Source organism: Thunnus albacares, chromosome 18, assembly GCF_914725855.1.
Source record: "Thunnus albacares chromosome 18, fThuAlb1.1, whole genome shotgun sequence".
Lineage (NCBI taxonomy): Eukaryota > Metazoa > Chordata > Actinopteri > Scombriformes > Scombridae > Thunnus > Thunnus albacares.
Genome location: NC_058123.1, coordinates 29,728,642 through 29,750,067, shown reverse-complemented (window position 1 = coordinate 29,750,067; position 21,426 = coordinate 29,728,642). Strand labels below are relative to the sequence as shown.

General features: G+C 37.3%; 1 protein-coding gene across 1 annotated transcript; it reads left to right on the top strand.

Annotated features, from left to right (window-relative positions):
* The first annotated feature begins 4,428 nt into the window (after positions 1–4,428).
* reep5 (receptor accessory protein 5) lies at positions 4,429–20,363 on the top strand. The gene is made up of 5 exons (XM_044334378.1): positions 4,429–4,647; positions 4,914–5,007; positions 16,160–16,298; positions 17,583–17,751; positions 20,045–20,363. The coding sequence occupies exons 1-5, from the start codon at positions 4,530–4,532 to the stop codon at positions 20,092–20,094; spliced, it is 570 nt and encodes a 189-aa protein (XP_044190313.1). The 5' UTR covers positions 4,429–4,529; the 3' UTR covers positions 20,095–20,363.
* Positions 20,364–21,426: the final 1,063 nt, after the last annotated feature.

Below are 21,426 nucleotides of genomic sequence, written 5' to 3'. Positions count from 1 at the left end.
TATACATGACAATTGATGAGTTTATAAAACTAATTCGTCTGTTTGGGAGATAATATCCATAAATCATCAACGACAATGTCTCCAATTTTAGACTTTTCCGCATTTTCCTCATGAGATGAACTTTTATTCGTAACTATCTCTGTGACAGCAAAGACAACAACAACAAAACAACGACAACAACAACAAAAACTGCCTCTCTTCTGGAAGACACCGTAAAGAACCTTTTGACACCTTTTTGTATTATTGTATTATTGTAGACGTATTATTGATGTATAAGTTTGTAGCTGCCACGTGATTATTGTGTATACAGACTTCTTTTGTTTACTGATATTACCTATAGGGGAGAACGGGGTAAGTCGAGCCAGTGGGTAAAATGAGCCACTCTCTGTATCATATGTAACCATAAACAAAAGTAATCATGTGACCACAAATTAAGGAAGTATAGTTCACATTACTCAATCCATCTTTGACTCAAGCATATGGAGAGAGTTGTAAGCAAAACAGAGCCAAAAAATGATTTTTGTCATGCCAAGTGAATTCATCATGTTACTAAAGTTATCATCTTGTATCTTAATTAAAAAAGATAAGTTTTGGACATCATTACATGTTCATTTAAGTCAGTGTGAGCTACAAAACAAGGTCATAAACTTAGCATAATTGTGGATCTGAGCCGCTGTGTCAAACATTTTTGTCAAAATGGAGGTTGTGGGGTAAAATGTGCCAGTGATGTTGGGGGAAGTTGAGTCAATGGCTCTATTTACCCCCAAAAGTTTAAATAGGCTACATATGTACAGAGTAACCTGTGTATTTAAGTATTATTTTCTGATATTCTAGAGACTAGAGACACTGTTCATGTTAATGTTTCATTACTGTTACAAGTGTTACAATGTTGATGAATAAATATCTAATTGTTGACTAGTGTTAAGTTTAAGCCACACACGAACATGCTGTACATACAGACAAGTAACATATTAAAGAAAAAAACAACATAAAGTGTCTTAGTAAGGTGTTGGTCCACCAGAACAGCTTCAATACACCTTGGTATTGATTCTACAACTCTCTGGAAGTCTTCTAGAGGGATGAACACCATTCTTCAAAAAGATATTCCCTCATTTGGTGTTTTGATGATGGTGGTAGAGAGCGCTGTCTAACACATCAGTCCAAAATCTCCCATTGGTGTTCAATTGGGTTGAGATCTGGTGACTGTGAAGGCCAGAGCATATGATTCACATCATTTTCATACTCATCAAACCATTGAGTGACCCCTCGTGTCCTGTGAATTGGGGCATTGTCATCCTAGAGGAGACCACTCCCATCAGGATAGAAATGTTTCATCATAGGATGAAGGTGATCACTGAGAACAACTTTGTATTGATTTGCAGTGACCCTTCCCTCTTAAGGGACAAGTGGACCCAAACCATGCCAGAAAAATGCCCCCCACAGCATAACAGCCACCAGATCCCCTCACTGTAGGGGTCAAGCATTCAGACCCGGACCAGTTTTTCCTTTAATTTGTCACCCAGCTGTATACACAAAAGCACATGTACACATACATTCTTTCTGTAGCTAACAAACAAAGATCAGTTTAATCTTTACTGAAAATGTTAAGGTAACACGTTGTATAACAGGACACAAACATACGGTTTTACTTAAAAGTAGTAAACAGTTTTTGCCTTCTAACGGTGGCACAATTTATACCTAGAGCACTTAATTTACCTCATCTCCATAATTTACCTCATCTCCATGCTCATTTTACCCCTACCTTGGGGCAAACTGTGCCATAGGACTAACTTTTTTTGATGGGTCATTGTTCTAAAACCATAATAATTAAATATGTTTTAATTTCCATGGGTACACAACAACCTGAGGTATATATAGTAACTATTATTTGAAACAAAAACACTTATTTTGCAGTAAAATCGTCTAATGCAAAAAGTTGCTCATGTTACCCCGTTCTCCCCTACTGCATTGGGAGTGAGGGTCTCTGCTGGCTTGGATGGTATCTCATTTATACGTTGCTTTGGACTAAAGCCAAATGAATAAATGTAAATGTGAACTATGAGACAATGTGCTGACATCACTGTAATTACCCCAGTGGAGTAATCTATCTCGTGGAAACATTGAGTATTGATTTTTAGAATGTATGCGATATGTATGCATTTGAGAATATGATTGAAATGACAGCAAATTGTAATTATTCTAGAATAATGATTATAAATTGGCACAAGTCGGTCCATTTTTAATAACAATACCCACATGATACAAGCTGACCATCATGACAAATGTATTACGAAATAATTATCAATCAACAACAACAGGCCACAAACACTGCTAAACCACTCTAGACAGGTTTAAATGTTTTAAAATGTTAATTGTTTGCATGTGAGATGGTGTATGGGTTTTTAGTTGAAGAATTTAAAGCAGTTTAAGTGTCAGTTGGAGTTGAAGCACTGAAAGGATTTGAAGTGTCAGTTGTAAGTGTAAGCATTCAAAGAAGCTGAGATGTCATGTGAAGCGTATTAGTTGCAATTATCAAGTTTAAGCCTGCAGTTCAATTATCCGTTTTTAGGCAGTTGAGCATGAGTATGAGCTGAAAGGAACCTTGTGCTCTGAAGAATAAACTTCCATGCCAAATGAGTACCGCTAGTACTGATCCTGGTAGTGATCTACCTTTCATAGACTCTTCTGATCTTTGAGATCTCAGACAGTCTGACAGTAACAGCATTCTCATTACCTGAAAGAGCTATTTCTCCAGCTAATCAATCATCATCACAGCAGTAATGTACAATTCAGCAATGTAATGTAATGTAATGTAATGCGTATTTATATGATTTAATGTAAGTGCCTCTAAATTCAAGCCTATACAGGTCTTATATTTACTGCTGCTGCTGGTGTCTGTAGTTCTCTTTAGGATCTCTGACTACAAAATATTTACAACCAGATATTAAATATTGTGATTTTATTTATATGCATTTTCTGTTCCTTTTTGCTGAACATGGTATAAAAAGTGTTTACATTCCTACATTGTGGGTGATGTGATCTGGTAATGGATGCTAAAAGTATATCCATTATAATAGAGTACATAGCCAACACTAATAATCATGTGCTGCTGTCCTGATACTTGTAATGACCATGAAACATGGCCTATATGTTAGGAATATTTACTGAGTAGTGAAAACAAACAAACAAAGCCTAAACACACCATAAATTATCAAAGGGACTTTACTAAACCACCTAAACATACTTTGTCATCAGCATTCCTCTCCCTAAAAGATGTCAGAGCAGTAGATACCTGTCATTCAGCTGCTGGTTACACACTGCAGGATGTTTAAATAAATAGCAGTTTATGCCAGCAGTTGTATTTTGCAATGTCATCAAAGCAAGGAAGGGTGTGGCTGCAGAGGGCTCACTCTGTATGTACTTGAGTTCTGTTCCCTGATTTTAGCCTCTCAGGAGATATTCCTCTGAGGTACACAGTCAGTTCTTTAGCAGCTTTGACAATCCCTAACCTGATCATGACCCATAACCTAAAGGATTTGATTGGTATAGCTTTTTGCAGGAGTACACAGAGGAATAAGTCGTGCCTGAGAGACTAAAGTCAGGGGAAATCGCATAAAGGCTGTTGAGCACCAGCTACATCAAGTTAGCCACAGTTAAAGTAGCTGTTTGAGGCCTCATTTATTTCCATTTGCCTTCAAAATAAAGACACAACACTGATTTTACAGTGTTGCCTTGTGTAACCTGTTGTGGAAGCTGTGAAATTCAGCACAGTTCACGCTTAATTTTAGGAAGTATCAACAGTGACATGGGCAAATGTTATAACCATAACAAAATGAGGACATGTATGTATAAGATAAATTTCATAGTAGCCCATAAGTAAAAATGCAAACTAATCACAATGTGAGAACACAGACTGCTGCCTCTCTAGATGGCTTTTAAATTTAATCTTATGTTAAAACAGCATATAAAATAACAACAGACAAAGAAAAATGAAAGACTCTGGACAAAACTGGAAACTGAAGCTGGAGGTTTTAAAATTGCAGCCAGCTACATAAACACTTTTAATTCCAGGCTTAACAGCCCTTTCCGTGTTGGGGCCCTACGGAGTTACTTTTGCAATTAAAATGTGAATCGAAAAGTTTTGATTGCGAATCCAAAAGTTTTTATTTTTAATTTAATCACATATTCATTTTACTTACAATAAAACATTTTTTGATTGCAGTGTTGATAGTTTTTGCTCTAAAATCTATTTTTTGATTGCAAACCTATTCTGTTTGATTGCGTAATAAAGACGCAAAAGTAACTCCATGGGGCCCTGGTTAGTTATTTTTTATTTTATTGACTGAATAGTGATGACAATGCTGAATAAACTCATGCTTTTATTTAGAAGGATGAAATGGGAAACTATGCTCCATCCTGTCTAGCTTGACGCCTCTGTTAACAAGGGAATATAGGGCTGCAGGGGTGTCGCAGTTTGATACTGAACAACTTCATAATTCAGCAGCATCGTTAAAGAAGGAAGTGCAACCATGGCGCAGGGTCTCAAGGAAAGATTTGAAAACTTTCTCCATGAAAAGAATCTTATTACAGATGTTCTGGCAAAAATCGAGGCAAAAACTGGAGTAAGCAGGACGTACATCGCTCTCGGTGAGTGTTGATAGAGGGACGGGGACGGAAAAGAGACTTAACGGAGACTGACTAAATCAGAGAGGAAATGATGATGAGAAAGAACGAGTCAGCGCGTGGCAGAAGGGAGCTGCATTTACCTTTGGCCTTTGTCTAAGAAACCAAATATTGCTGATGTTTTGAATAACTATTAGTAGAATGAATTCATTAGAATAAGCATGGTGGTATAATACGTATGGTATATGTGTGAAAAGAGCGTGACAAACATCTGCTGTCATTTGTTCCAGCTGTCATCGCTATCATCGCAGTTTACTTGGTCATCGGTTACGGAGCCTCCCTACTGTGTAACCTCATCGGCTTTCTGTATCCAGCCTACATATCGTAAGTGTGTTATTCTTAGAGCAAGTCTATCAAGGAAGGGCCTGCCCAGCACACACACACACACACGCACGCACGCACGCACGCAGACACACACAGACACACACACACAGACACACACACACACACACACACACTCTCACTCAAACACTCACTAATTCACTCACACACACACTCTCACTCACTCACTCACTCACACCAGACACAGACACAGACACACACACACACACACACACACACACACACACTCACGCACGCACACACACACACACACTCACACTCACTCACTCACACACACTTTCACTCACTCACTCACACCAGACACAGACACACACACACACACACACACACACTCACGCACGCACACACACACACACACACACACACACTCACTCACACACACTTTCACTCACTCACTCACACCAGACACAGACACACACACACACACTCACGCACGCGCACACACACACACTCACACTTTCACTCACTCACTCACTCACACACACACACACACACACACACACACACACACACATTCACTTATCACTAATACAAACACACACACACTGACTTGAACAACATTGATGGAATAATTTAAACCACTTCACTTAAATGACTTTAAAATATTGTAATGTAGTGTAGTCACTGTAGTGATAGAATATGAATCATTTTTGCCCATAATACATTGCTTAATTCATAGTATAATACATGACTGTCTTTTCATCACCCCATAATGGGTCATACTGTGTGTTTTCTTCCATTCATTACTGTATGTTATGATTCTTGAAACTTGCTTGTTTAAAGTCACACAGTTGTTGCCTGGTGTTGCAGTTTAAGTAAAGCAATGAATTAGCTTGTAATCAAAATGACAAAACATTATTTAGACTCAATGTTCAATGTGATAGATGTGATAGATAGGCTTATACCAGTCAAGTCTGGTACTTCTCCAAGTAGTCTCCAACCTGAGATAACCCAGATGGCATCACTCTGACATCATCAGGGTTATTTCTTAGACTTGACAAAGCTCCTGCAGAGCTGCAGAAGATGTTATACAACATTTTTTCACAGGCTGAGAGGTACTCCTCATGACTAGTAAACTGATTATCATCTTTAAAATCAAGTTTCAAGTTTCTCTCTGACAGTCTTGTGATCATGACTTGATTATATATATATTTTGATACAGAGAAAACAATTCAACCACCGCATGTTGTGAAACTGTTATCATGATGTCATTATCTCATAATGTCAACGCAACATCATGTATAGGTCTACTTCCTGTCTCTCTCTGTGAGGAATGACTCCATGATCAGACAGATATACACTGACCAAGATGATCCTCAACCAATACGACTTTCATACTGTGATTACAAAAATAGAATGCTTGCTATCTAAAGTTAATATTATGATCAAAATCATTATTTTGGGAAGTTGAGTTTTGATATGAGCAGACTTTGTTAATAATTGAGTTATGATCTCAAATAGGTAAAATGGTCAGTACCCACTCTGCTTCCTTCCATATTCATCTGACATTATTTGAATTATTTTGAACATGAAAACACTTCATGTGGTTTCAAATCTTATACATTAGATATTTGTGACAAAATAAGCAATAATAAAAGTGAAAATTAAAAAATACACACTTTATTAATTGATAAGAGATTTAGCGATTAAACCTTATGGAATGGTTCCATTTGATTTGATTAATAGTGTGTCTCCCTTGCAACCAAAGCAAACAATCCAACAACTTAGTTTGACTCAATTATCTCAACTCAAGATTCACTTCTTGTTTTTTTTTGGAGCTTTCAACTGTATAATGTAGTCTTCATCAGTGGATGGCATAGCATGTCTATGGACATGAAGCTACGATGGAATCAGGAAGTTACAGAGCTGGCATATCAACAGATCCATCTCCATGAGCACAGATATAGAAGACACAAAGGAATGTCTCTTGTGAAATAACAAGTATGGTTCTATCTTTGCAAGTAATAGTGTGTTCATGGTGGACCTCATCGTACAAAAGTGATTAAGAAAAAAGGGCCATGAGGAGCCTTGAACAGGAAAATAAAATGGGCATTTCCCAGAAAATACCTAGCTTTAATTGAATTCAAGTTATTTATCTCTTTCTTTTTTGATTTGCCTCCTGCTTATGTGAACAAGGCAACTGAGCATTCTGAGCTATAGATGGTTCCCCGAAGACCATACAAATCTCATACATACAAATTAGAGGACAGTTCCCATGGTGTGTCTTTCAATGGGAATTATTTTTCACCAACCATTTATGCACTAGTGGGCAGATTTATGACACCTACCATAAATTACCCTCAATTAAAAATTTGTATATATATATATATATATATATATATATATATATATATATATTTAAGGGTCCAATGACTAATGTGATGAATTAAGAACTGATGTGGGCTTTCAATGACATCTCTTGTACTTTTTGGAGTATAAAAGCTCGATTCTGGGCCTGTAGTACCCTGTCCAGGCAAATCCATTTTTACACCACAATTCAAAAAGTCTAATAACTAGACTATTAAATGAAAGCTCTATGGAATCATGTAAAATGTTCTCATATTCTTCCCAGACAAACTAAAAGTGATTATGTCCTCCGCCATGTGTCAATGAATACATCAGAGTAATACATTTCACAGCTCAACCACAGACACATTCATTTACATATATTTACATTCCCTTGTCCCATAGTTTGAATGCCTACATAGGAATGTTCTAAAATACATAATATTAAACCTACATATGCAATTTTTAATGATTTTTTTTTTGTTTTTTTTAATATATATGTATATATGTGACCCCCACTTAGACTCAGTCTTGACTCAGTAATGAGCAGCTGTATTGGCTACAGTCCTACTCTTTGATGTTATATCACTACAGCCTCTGAGGTAAGCCCAAACCATCAAGGCTTGCCTTGATGTAGACACAAATATGTGGGTAATAACATTTGGAACAAACAGTGTTTTATTTGATCAGTGACTGAATTGCAGAGCAGTCTTACTGCTCTCAAATTTGGCATTTTTAACCTCTGTAATAAATTTAAATTGATGAGTCATCCACAAGCTTGAGCATGGTTATGAAAAATTGAAAGGACTTGGCACGAGGAGAGGTTACACCCAGGTTGCTACAGCTTCATCAGTTTAGAGAAAGGCTCTGATGGGATTTGCATTATCAGCTGTGCTTCTCGTATCATCTCCTACTACAGCATTTGATAAACAGTAGGATGGAAAGAGTACAAACAGGTTTTATAGTATTCATGTAAAAAAAATCATGAAAAAACTTAAAGCAGTTATAATCAACATTTTTATAATAACAATGTAGTAAATGTCAGTGTGTAATGTGTTGGTCGTGGCTCATAGTGATGAACCTACAGAGAATTATCAGTGACTCTGCAGCTCCTCTCGGCTTTATGGAGCTTTATAGTGAGTTTCAGTTCATTGTTTAGCTGTCTGGCTGCAACTTTACTGTTTTGGTTCATTCTCATCGCTCTCAAAGCGTCGTTTTCAGCCGCAGCAGGCAGCTGTTTTCAGAGAAAAATCTCTGAATACCCTCTGTACACTACCTGCTCAGCACCAAACGGCAAACAGACACAGTTAGCTGTAGGCTAGCTGAGCCAGATAGAGCTAAAAGAGAGTGAATATTATAGGATGTGGAAATAATCAACAAATCAACGTAAAAGCTGATGATATGTCATGTTGTGTTCACTACTTATTGCCTCCAAGTGGACAAAAAAATCAGTTGATGCAAGTCTCTCACCAAAGAGAGCAAACATTTCAGCACACAGACATTTAAATAACAGCTGACTACTATACTTACTATATGTCCATCTGAAACTAACCCAATCTGATCAACCAGCCCTGCATTCAGTCTTTCCTTCATGAAGATTCTGATGTTCAGTTTGTGTTCTGACTGTTTCAGAGAGTTTAGTTTGTGCTCCCATTGAACTGTATAGTGTTTTACTGACAGATGTTTCTAATATTAAGTCAGCCTACATTAATATAAATGGGGTGAACAAAATAAAATATCAGAATCAGAACCCCCCCCCCCCCCCCCCCCCAAATAAGTTATTCATATTTTTTCTTTTCAATGTTTCAGGAGTACTTTTATTTTTTATGCAGTCCTACTGAATAATAGAACACACCTGCTTTCTTCCTTCATGAAATATATTAATAACAAATGTTATGCTTGGGCTTTGTGAACTAGTTGAATCAGCCCTCGTTGATGCTGTTCGTCCTCATGTTTGTGTCAGCAGCTGGAGGTAAATATTAGTTTGTGTGGAGGCTGATGGATCTCAGTGCTGAGCTTCAATTTGACAGATAAACCGTGATGAGGCTGATGATATGAGTAGCTGGGATTGCTGGTAGAGGAACAGCCCACACAAATTATTATTTTTAACGAGCTCCACCTTTTCAGTCTCCTTATCTCCATCTTTGCACATACTGCCATCCCATACTTTTGTGAAAGTGCAGGCCTCTTTATTCATTCATTGTTTCTGTGTATCAACATCTTCTCCTGACTTGCTTTTAGAACCAGTAGCCCTGAAAGCCCCAAATTTCCTCCCCAGTCCACATTTTAGTTGCTTGTCGGTACTGGTAGATGGACTGTTAAAGCTAGCAGCCTTCGGTACTAAAATAGCTTGGAAGCATATGACTGTTAGTCTGAAAACAGAGAGGAGTATTTATATTGAGACACACAGGCCTCAGGGACAGTACTGGAGCAGACATGATAAAGACTACTGTCAGGAACAAACTTCAACAGAAAACCAATTAGTGCTGACTGATGCAAAGTATTTTTTTTCTAAATTCTGTTACACAAATCCTTGAATGCTTCTCTATGTTGAACAAGACGGACTGAAATGTTTTCAGAGATAAACCAAAAGCAACAGGAATACGAGAGCAGTTAACCACCGTGTTTCTCTAACCCTGCATTTCACCAATATTTGCTTCATTTAAACAGCAGAAATATCACAAGCCAGCCCCCACACACTGTCTGCACTTATTAAACAGCTATATTTTGGTGCAACAACCTTTTGTCATGCATATCATTTAGAAAATGGCAATAAGCACATATACAGTACCTATAAAAAGTACTCATTCCTTTTCAGAGTTTTCATATTTTATCATTTTACACATCAATCAAAGTAGATTTGAGACTTCTGCAGCACTGATCGACAGAAAATCACCCTTTAATGTCAAAGTGATCTCAATGAATTACAAATACAAAATCATTTTTGCACAGGTTTATGTATGAAGAACACATCAATAATAATTTCACACTACATAACATAGAGAGTAAAAAAGATGTGTGGAAAAACAGTTGGAAGAAAAGAAATGATTACTAACTAACAGTTGATATTTTGAAGTCTACAGTTGGCATCCTAAATATTCACAAACATCTTCTCATTGACTCTAAAACATTTAATATTCTGGAGTTTAAGTATCACTGAAGTAATAACAAGCTGGGTTGTCTGATTCACCAGAATAGGTTACCATGGTGATCTACCCCAGTTAAATCAACAACTATGTAGGAACATCAAGAAGAAGACAACAGCACCATCAACAATACAAAGCAGTGAAAGTATACACCAGGTAGTTGCACCTGAAGATACATAATTATTCTAGAAAAGGTATAAATACTCATGATAGTAAATAGGTCAACAATACAATAAAAACAATTACAATAGCAAAAATAAAAAATGTACGATACTATAAAATGTTTTAGGTAGTGCACAGCAAGATGACAAGAAGACAGTTTACCGTCTCAACCAGTCACTTTGCCTGTTTCATATTTTTTTTAAACAGCTGTGCACAGTGGAGCAGAAGAATGACTGTAGGTTGTCTGGAAAGTAGACAGACAACTTATTTAGTGGTTTTGTGCTTGTGTTGTCGTGATGATAAAGGCAGAGTGACATGAATAAAAACACCACAAGTCTGCAGTTAAAGGCAGGTGGTGTGGCTGAAAGGCCTGTCACAATATGTTTCCTGTGCATAATGTTTGCCACATGTTGATGACATCATCACCTGTTACATGTACTTCATGTCTCTATAGTCTACAATACAATAAGTACAATAACCACAGAAACAATACTAACTAATATTTCATTTAAGCTCTTTAAATTGCATGAAATCACTGTTGGTCTAATTCTCTAATATCACAAAATTTCAAGAATTCAGTATGAAATCATGTTTGCCAGACAGCCATGAAGCACAGGATTATTGATCCACAGTGATGTGGTGTTTTCAGAATTAGTATTTCACTGTGGCCTCCATGTGTTCAAGGTGTCCCCATGCTAACTGGTAGAGTGTTAACCACTCAGTCTGTGTGCAGGAATAGGTGTGGTCTCATGTAGCTGCCAGGTGTCGTTTACTCATGATTTAATCAAGGTAAACACTGTGAAACGGCTCTGCACTGCAGCATGGCACTGTTAAAACTGTGAGACTGCAGATTTATTGCACATAACTGCCCTGCTGCCTACAGATGGCTTCAGGATTTAAAGGGGCACTCCACCAATTTAACGAATGAATATAAGTTAACTAGTCATGTTAAGAGTTACTGAACCTGTGAAAAACTGCTGTATAATGTTGCCTGTGGCTCTAGAGTAGCCTGAGAAAGCCCTGTGTTATAAACTGAAGATGTGAAGGTTAAAAGACTTGGCACAAGCAGGGTCTGTTTAAAAAAAAATAAAAAAATAAAAGATGCTATAAAGTGGCATGGTAAATGAGGGATCCAGTGTTTTTAGAGTTTGATTCATTCTTGAAACTAAAAGTAATGATATCTCAGCCTCTGTTGCACAGATTTAGACTATTCTTTTTTGAATGTGTCTCTTTTGTGTCCCCTAACTCTAAGTGCGATCCTAAACCTCTGGAGTAGTCCGTTGAAGGAGATTTTCATACAGTGTAAAGTAACTTGATGAACCTCCAGTAATGTTTGGTGCAGTATAGCATTTCACTGAAATTCCTGCTACAGTGGCATGAAACTTTTATTTTTGATGCTGCTCTAAATTTGCGTACTGTTTGGAGAAGTTTTGATGATTTGAAGTACTTTCTTTGCACTTGTTCCCAGGATCATACAATGATGAATTACAATCAGATGATGCATCGTTATGTGATGAATCATAGTCACCCATCTGATCATGATGACTGGATAAGTGACGTTGCAGTCAGGAACATACCACCTCTCAAGATCATGCAAGACCTGCATGGAATTAGATCATTATTTATCTAGCAGTGTCATTCCATCTGCTTGGCAGCTAAATGTGGCAGCTAATGGTTTAATGTGGGGATATTTTTGTAACTGAATGTTCCCAGTGGCATGAAGGTAGCCATTGATTTGGATGTTGTTTATCGTAAGCTTACATGCAATATTGTGTTTAAACAGCCGTAGTAAAAGCAGTGGAACATTTCTTTGACCACACACACACATACACACCGAAACTGTTTCACTGTGTGTAACTGGAGATCTTCTTCACAACACATGAAAAGAAAAGAGGGAAGAGTAGACGCTTTGTGCAGAGGATCACTGGGTCAGGACTGTAGTGAGTGTGCAGCTGTTATGAATCTATAGTTTATGAGTATAGACAGCTGGCTGATTGTGGCAGCCTGTTACACAGAGTCAAGTCCCTAATTTGGTATTCAAAACACAGACGTACTGACAAACTACAGTTTACAGTCAACATTAGAGGGAGAGGAAGTCCACGTTATTTACAGACATAGATAGATGGCAGTTTTTATTACACGGTCATCTCTATTCATGGTAGTTAAGTGAACAATGCTGTAAGTATATTTAGAAGCTTTAGGGAACAAGACTAGATCAGAACCTAATATATGTCTGGACCATATATGGTCAGTGTGCGAAATTGTGGCCAATTTGTCACAGGGATAGTCAATGGTAGTGTCTATAATGTGAATTACTGGATATTAAATGTTCATTTTCTGTAGTGGTCCCAGTAATATTTGTTGTTAAAGTGTACTTAAGTAGCATATCACATGACATGATTAAGCAAGATTTGAGTTGAAAAAAAGGTTATAAATGCTGTTGCAAGAACAATGACTTACACTCATGTAATGATTTGAAATTAATTATAACTATATTATCGCTAATTATCTGTTAACTCTCCCTGCTTTCATCTGTTTCTATATGCGGATGTCTGTAAACATATGGTCTCATCCATATATGAGTGCAGGAGACCTGGCTACGCGGTGCATGATAGATATGGCACGGTGAGTTGACCATAGACTGTAAAAAAACATGGACCTAGTCACCGTGATGTCACCCATTGGTTTGTGGACTGCCATTTTGAAGCCTTGAGTTTAGCAATTTGACCGTCGGCGTCTTGGATTTGACCGTCACCATCTTTGATTTTTGGAGCCAGAAGTGACCATATTTGGATGAGAGGGTGGAGCTGACCCTAACACTAGCTGCTAGCTTGGTTAGCATGGTGCATTTACAGGATTTTGTCGATCTTTATTAGTAGTTTGTTATCAAGATGCAGAGCCAAAGCCGCTTATGTCAGTCGGGAGATTCCTTCTGTCTTAGTAATTAATACTCTGCGTCTTAACAAGAGATCCCTTAAGAGCCATTGGTTTAATTTTCTTTGAGTTTTTTGTATAACAGGATTCAAATTTAAAGAGATTCTCCTCTGTTGATCCTTAGTAATTAATATTCCTAAATATAGCACTTCATTTTTTATTGAAATATTATAAAAGGCAGATTATTTACATTCAAGCACAGACCAGAAGCCCTTGAGAACTCCCTGATTACTCCAATGGCAACAGAAATTTGGTTTTCATTTTGTAAGAATAGTGTGGCGTCATCTGCCCGCTGATTAATTCTCTACATATAAGAGAAATACCTCACACAGCACTAGTTTTAATACGGTCTGCCAAAAGCTGAACCACTAACAGGAAGAGGTATGGGGAGGTGGGGCAACCCTGTCTAATGCCTCTAAACAGATTAAATTTAGGGGATGTTCCAACCATTAGTTTAACAGAACTATTACTATTCTTTTAAAGAGTTTAAATAACTGTAGAGAAATAATTACCAACGCCAAATTTCTTTAAAGATTATAAAATGAACTGATGCTCCACTGTATCAAAAGCTTTATAGAAGTCTAAAAGATCTTCAGTTACCGAGTTCAAGACCATCTTAAGTCTTTTAGCCAATAGTAGAGCAAATATCTTGTAATATTATTAAGTAAACAAATTGAATGCCAATTGTCAATAAATAATGTGTCTTTGTTAGGTTTGGGAATTAAAATAGTCAACCCTTGAGTCATCGTGGTTGGGTGATATTCTTTTTCTATCCTTTTACAAATACTTTACAAATCACATAACCCCATTTCATTTTTATCAATAGATTTAACTGAGAGTTCAAAAAGGTATCAGCTGAAGCTTGGCAAAACTTAGAGCTATATAAATTTTTGTAAAAGTCACTAGAGTAACTGACTAACTTCGAAATATGATTGGACCGAACAGATCAAATTCTGAAGTCACTAAGTTGGCAACACTGGTCGTGATTATGCAAATTCAGGTACAGCGGTTGTTCCGTCAACTCGCAGTAGGCAACACTACTTGGATAAAGCACATCACCACACGATCTGTGTCAACGTGGATTTGATGTGCATTTTTCACAGCGTATGAGTTATTACATAAAATGTTTGGTTCATTTAGGAACAGAGTAATTCACTCAGTAATCATCTCCATTATATAAGTCTATGTAACTTCCCAAAAAGTGACCTATGACAACATGTGTGTGTGTGTGTCTGTGTGTGTGCAATATCTTTTTGCACACACACAGACATCTTTTTTCAGAATGAATTCTCAAGCAGACACTGAAAGTTTGTATACTTTTATTTTTTTCAACACTTATAACTTTCAATGCCAAAGAATTACATCTTAAGCATGAACCAAGTAGTTTTACCAAAATAAACAATATAACCACAACTATAAATAAAAATAAAAAAGTTCACTTGTTTTGACAGATTATGTCAAAGATGGAAGAAACAAAAGACTCAGACAACCGTATTCAGTAGATTACTGAATGAGTACAGTTTTGCATTTTGCCAAATAATTTGAAAATGAAAAACTCAGACACTCAGATCATGTAGTGACAGACTCAATGCTGAAATCCTGTAGTGACAATACATGGTTTGTCCAAGTGGTGTTGCCATACCTATCCCTATCCAAGATGGCGGATCGCTCGTATACCCTGTGCATCCATGTGCGAGACTCACACCCACGGCTGACTCAGATCCTGCGGTGTGGGAATCTGTCGACTTGACATTCGCCAACGGACTCGATGTGTCTGCACCATAACATTGTGAAAGAGACGTTTGTAAATCAGCGTCACAACCCCCGCGAAACGACCCGTTTCACTCAGAATTTGATTTGTCAGTGAGTCAGTCAGTCAGACAGTGACGGGCAGACGCTCGGGGTTATAGGGCTTATCTGTCATCTGTTGTAAAACAATAAAACCGCAAATATAAAAAGAACCAGTGTATAACTTTTAGAGAGAGAGGGAGAGAGATTGCACAATATGAATTGAAATAAATTAATTAATACTTTTATTCAAGTACCACACCCAGGGGTGCTCAGCCCACATGAGTTTATAAAACATTACAGAGGTAATGAAGTGGGCAAGTGGCTCCTGCCTGTCATGTAGAAGGGATATGTGTCTAAATCTAGATTCAAGACCTGTATTATTTCAGTTGCTATTATTTTAATAAATCACCACAATGTATTTGTCCCTAATATGTTAATCCAGCCCTGCCCATATGAGCTGATTTTGGATCAGTCATATGGGTCATTTTGCAAGGCACTGACTTAATGTATGAGGAATTGTCTTGAAAATATGTTCAAAAGTATCAAGTGTGTAGACAGATCGGAAAACCCAAGTATTACTCTGTCTATGTCTGTGAGACAAAACTGTACAGTAACAAACTCACTGAAGAGGTCAGGAGTGTCATAGAGAATAAAATGATGAAGAAAGAAGATAGGAAACAAATAGAATAAAATGAAAGAAAGATAAATGGAATAAACGGAAAGAATGAAGCAGAGAAGGATGGAATGTGAGGATACATGAGCTCATATATAAATCTAGTGTATCAGTCTCTCACTCTCTTCCTCCTTATCTCCAGGATCAAGGCCATTGAAAGTGCCACCAAAGATGATGATACTAAATGGCTGACCTACTGGGTGGTGTATGGAGTCTTCAGTGTGGCAGAGTTTTTTGCTGATATCTTCCTCTCCTGGTTCCCATTCTACTACATTGGAAAGGTAATGTAGCTGTTGTACTGTTTGTGTTTCCCCACCGACACACTATTTGATTTTATACTGACAGCTGATATATATCCAATGTAAAATTGTTGTGTGCAAGTCTCGTGAAATTTTCCATATTTATCATAAACCAAATATTTGGCACATGCATCTTACCCACAGAGACTGATTTGATTAATATGTAAGTGCACACTAGTTGCAAGAAGAAATCCTAATACTGCAGTCCAGTAACTAGAGAAAAATGGTATTAAACTAATGTGCATTTTGTACAATTATTGTGTAATACAATAATCTATACATATAATTAGTATATTATTAGTTATATATATGTGTAAGTGGACAAAAAGACAAAGTTTCATGTTTACATCTTCCCTAAATCATGAATTGAACCACTTGAACTCATACTCTCATACTGCAGAGCAGCCATTGAACCTGCATGTAGGAGGTTTTTATAGGAGAGTAAAGTTATGAGCATGCAGCTTTGATGTCTACCTGTGAGCCAGCACCTCACCAGACTAGGTGTGTGTTTCCTCCCAGTTCCTCTTAGGAGAGTAAACCAGTCAACATGTTGAGGGTGGAGACACAGTACTGATGTTAAAGAATAACTCAGTGCTGAGAAGTTTGTCATCAGGTTCACAGGCAGTAGGTATCACTAAGAGCCTGTGTTTGCTTTGAGGGATGTGTCATATTTGCGATAATCTTCTCCCTCACAGCGGAATGACAGGCAGGGAGGGACACACAAGTAGACATGGATGGATGAAGTTGCCTGAAAGATACACATCTTGTCTGAGTGTAGGGGCCTTTGTTGTGTTTAATTTTATTTTGTTCATTCCACATCACAGCCCTCTTGTAAAGTAGTGATGTGGTATTTCTTTATAATCTGCAGACAGTCACTGGTGGCTACTGTAAAGCAACTGTTGACTACATCAGATACACTGTCAGTCTCTATAGCAATATTACAGGGATGTTTCATTTCAGTCTGACAGGTGAAATTAAGAAGAAAACAAAAACATTTTGTGCTATCAAATGAATAATTGGTGCACACAAATGAACAGAACATAGCATTAAACATATTGTTGACATTTGAACATACGTTTAAGGGATGTCAAAGGTAACAATGCTGTTTATGGACAAAATCTGAAGTATATCCTCATTTCTCGTTCCAAAACGACATTAAACCCAAGCCGCTCATTTACATCAGATTGTCTGTGGTCTGATAACTGTAACTGTTTGTCTGAGTACCTAGAACTAGTTTAATGAGAGAGCTCTCGTCTTCTTTCCCAGTGTGCCTTCTTGGTGTGGTGCATGGCTCCGACTCCTTCCAACGGATCAGTACAGATTTACAACCGAATCATTCGGCCAGTTTTCCTCAAGAATGAAGCCAAGATTGATGATGTGGTGAAGAACCTCAAGGACAAGGCATCAGAAGCTGCTGACAAGTTCAAAGATGAGGGTGAGTAGATGGACATGTTGGAATAGTGTTCACTGAAAACAGAGCGAACAATGCTGGAGTTTTCAAGCACTTTGTTGATGCCAGTATTGATATTTGAGAGTAGAAATGAAATCTGATAGTGCTCATAGAGCCAGTACTCCTTTTAACAGTTAAACTTTATAATCAAAGATGTCAGTAACCGTTAAAATAGGATAACAGTAGAATTTAAATATCCAATTAATGAAAAACTAAATTATAAAAAATAATAAAGATTAAAGAGTCAATAAAAATAACTGAGAGAACTGCAACAGCAGAAAGCAAGTGTTGACTTGACACTTGTGATGGACTTAAGGAGGACAGAAGGTCCATCTAGTCTGTGCACAAACCTCCAAACCCTAAAACCAGACATCCACCTTTGGGGCGTTTTTACACATCTTTGAATTATAATCCACATGTAGAACTAAATGAACAGTTCATGTCTTTCAGTGCAAATGTGTAACCAAAATATCTTTATTAGCATATGCAGTGGCTCCGGTGTGACACACATTCCATTGTTCAGATAACAGCATGTGATATGGTATGTGCATGCAGACAGAGCCTCTCCTTAGCTTAACAGATATCAATAAGAGAGTTCTTAGAGTGCAAAGAAAGTTGTTCAATAAAGTCTTCTCTAAATGTCTTTCTTCCATCCTGATACTCGATATATCAAAGCACCTGCCACAGATGTATTTCCCAACCAGCAGTCAACAGGAGCCAGTTCACTACAGAGGTTCTCTTACATGTACAAATTACATATAAATCAATAAAAGCTTTTCACTTTTAACACATAGAAATAAATATATATATATATTTAAAGTTCATAACGTTTATGTACTAATAAATCTGTACAAAACATGTGAAGACAAAGTAGGAAAATAGATTATAGAGAATTTTACCTTCTGACTGTTAATCATATTCATCTGTTTGAACAAAGCTAACTCCTGCAGGGTTGGGTGACTAGCTCACAAGCTAACAAGACACAGACTGTAAACATTACAATTCTCAATGATTTACAGAACTTCAACTGCATAGAGGCCTTTATGTGAAACAGGCTTCAGTTGGAAACAGGACTTTATTCCTAATTTTGCCATTCCTAGCATACTTGATTATATTTCAATAAGAAACTCCTGTTTTAATTTGATGTTAATATTAACTCAACATGGTTACCTGTTGTCTTGATAAATTCAGTATAATGAACATTTCCAAAGCAGTCATTCCATCAGAATAACAACACAGTCATGCTCACCACTCTGCTGCTCTATTTTATCTTCTTCTTTTCTCATGAACACGATATCTCAGGAATGCCTTGAAGGAATTTCTTCAGGTATGAACTGATTAGATTTTGGTGGTCAAAGGTCAAGGTCACTGTGACCTCACAAAACACATTTTTGTTCAAGAATTCATATGCTAATTATGATAAAGTTTCACACAAATGTCTAATAGGATAAAATGATGAAGTGATGACATTTTATATCCAAAAAGTCAAAGGTCAACTTCACTGTGACATCATAATGTTCTGCAAAAACACTTTTCTGGCCATTATTCAACGCTATAACTCAGGAACAGAAGGGGAGATTGTGACCATATTTCACATTTGGTCAGATACTGAATTGGTGACACTAATTCTATACAATCACCACTAAACTGTGGTGATTGTATAGATCTTCTGTGCTGCCGGGTTGAAGATCTGGTGAAGCATCTGCATTGTAGCATTTGTAGCGTCTTTGCAGCAACATCCATATCTGAAGCATTGTCTGCTGTCAGAGCTACAATTGGCTTTATTGGCCAAACATGTGAATACATACAAGGAAAATACACTTAATACCTTTCATTAAATTCCTTCAAAGTCTTCACTAGAAATGTTATATGAGTTTGGACAGACATGGATGTAAACTGCTACTTGACTGGTTGGTGGAGGCATACAACCGTGAGATAGTCTTTCTAGTCATTTACTTCAAATTCTTCGACTTAATTATTATAATAGTTCAGTGTATTGCTAACTTTCTGAAAATATACATTAAGACAGCTTCAGAGTCATTGGAAGGTGTATTTCTTCTCTTTTGGAACTGGTCTAGCAGTTTCCCTGGCTTCTAAGTGTTCAGTGAGGTTTACCACATCCTGAACTGAGGATGAAACTGATTGCAAGCGAGCATATTTCCCAATTTACCAGGGTGTATCTGCATCCTGTATAACAAATACAGGAATCCACTTTGTGTTTGTTTGAATCTCCTGCTTGTTGACAACCATCTGACATTTGTGTGTCGTTTGTCCACAGCCAAGAAAGCCACAGCAAACATCATATTTGAAGAGAAGAAGAGCTCCTAAGAAGGCGGTTGTCATGTCTACAGTGTCCTCCCTGGAGCTGACTTTGTTACAGAAGAAATGTTGCCTTGAAAATGTTTGTTTTTAACAGATCCTCTGTTCAGTATGTAACTTAAGTCTTCATCGAGCTATAGTAGATGTTACACATGTATCAATTAAAGCCATTCCCCTGGTCTGTTTACCTATTTAACTTTGCCTTCTGGAGGGCTGTTAGATAACTGTATATTGGCCCTGATACGCTTTATGAACCAAATAAAATCAAACTTGCTGAAGAGGTTTTCTGAGTTGTGTGCTTAAAGGTAAACTGAGGAATAAAAAAATGGCAGAATGTGCAAAACTGCTGAGAAATACCTATAATACCATGACATATTTACAGTATCCTCTCCAAAGCTTTATAGGTTGAAGTTTTCCTTACTTCCAAGAAAAACATGGGTTAGGTAAAGGTTCACAGGTACTTCTAGGTACAGCATTTCAGAGTGATGGAGTTACAGACTGTAACATGACGGACATTGTAGGACAATTTAGAAAACAACCTTTCTCTTAATGTTGAGAAGACAAAAGACATTACTGCAGACTTTAGGAGGATAATTTGGTGGAATGCACATGGCTGATGATCTCTACTGGTTCCCAAACACCACTGAGCTGTCCAACAGAGCTCATCAGGATGCACTTTTTCATAGTCTGAAGTGAGCAAAACACTGTTTATTTGCACTGGATTTGCACGACTGCAAAACAAAATCACCTAAGGTGGGCCCTGCATTATTACACTGCACTAAGTAAACCACTATTGAGAGCACTTTGTGTGTGGTACAGAAACACCACAGGAAATAATGAATAATAATGTTGTTTTCCATCGATCTTTCCCCTCACCATCCTGCTGGAGTTCCTCAAGATGGAACATAGAGGACAGATTGAGCAGGGCCAGCAGTACCAAGACTGACAGTGTCATCTGGAGGTAGAAAACATGTATGGATGCCTTTATAACAATTAATAATTATGATGAGTGCTATATGTGACTGACGTAAGAGAAGTCACATAAATATAAATTATAAATAAAACATAGAGGATATAATCTACAGTGGAGCTAATTGATTGTAATTAAGTCAGTCCAAGTGATTAGAACTTAGAGTACTGACAAGATCATGAAACTACAGAGTGAAAATACACTTTTTACAAATCAGTTTTTGATTCTGGGTAATAATAAGAGGAGCCAATGGAACGGAGTAATGATCTTTGTTTTTAATTAATACATTCTTCTAAAGTCATTGCACAGTTGCTCCCAACACTTTCTGCTCAGAACTCAGAGCTTGATTAACTTTGCAGACCTCTTTTAGA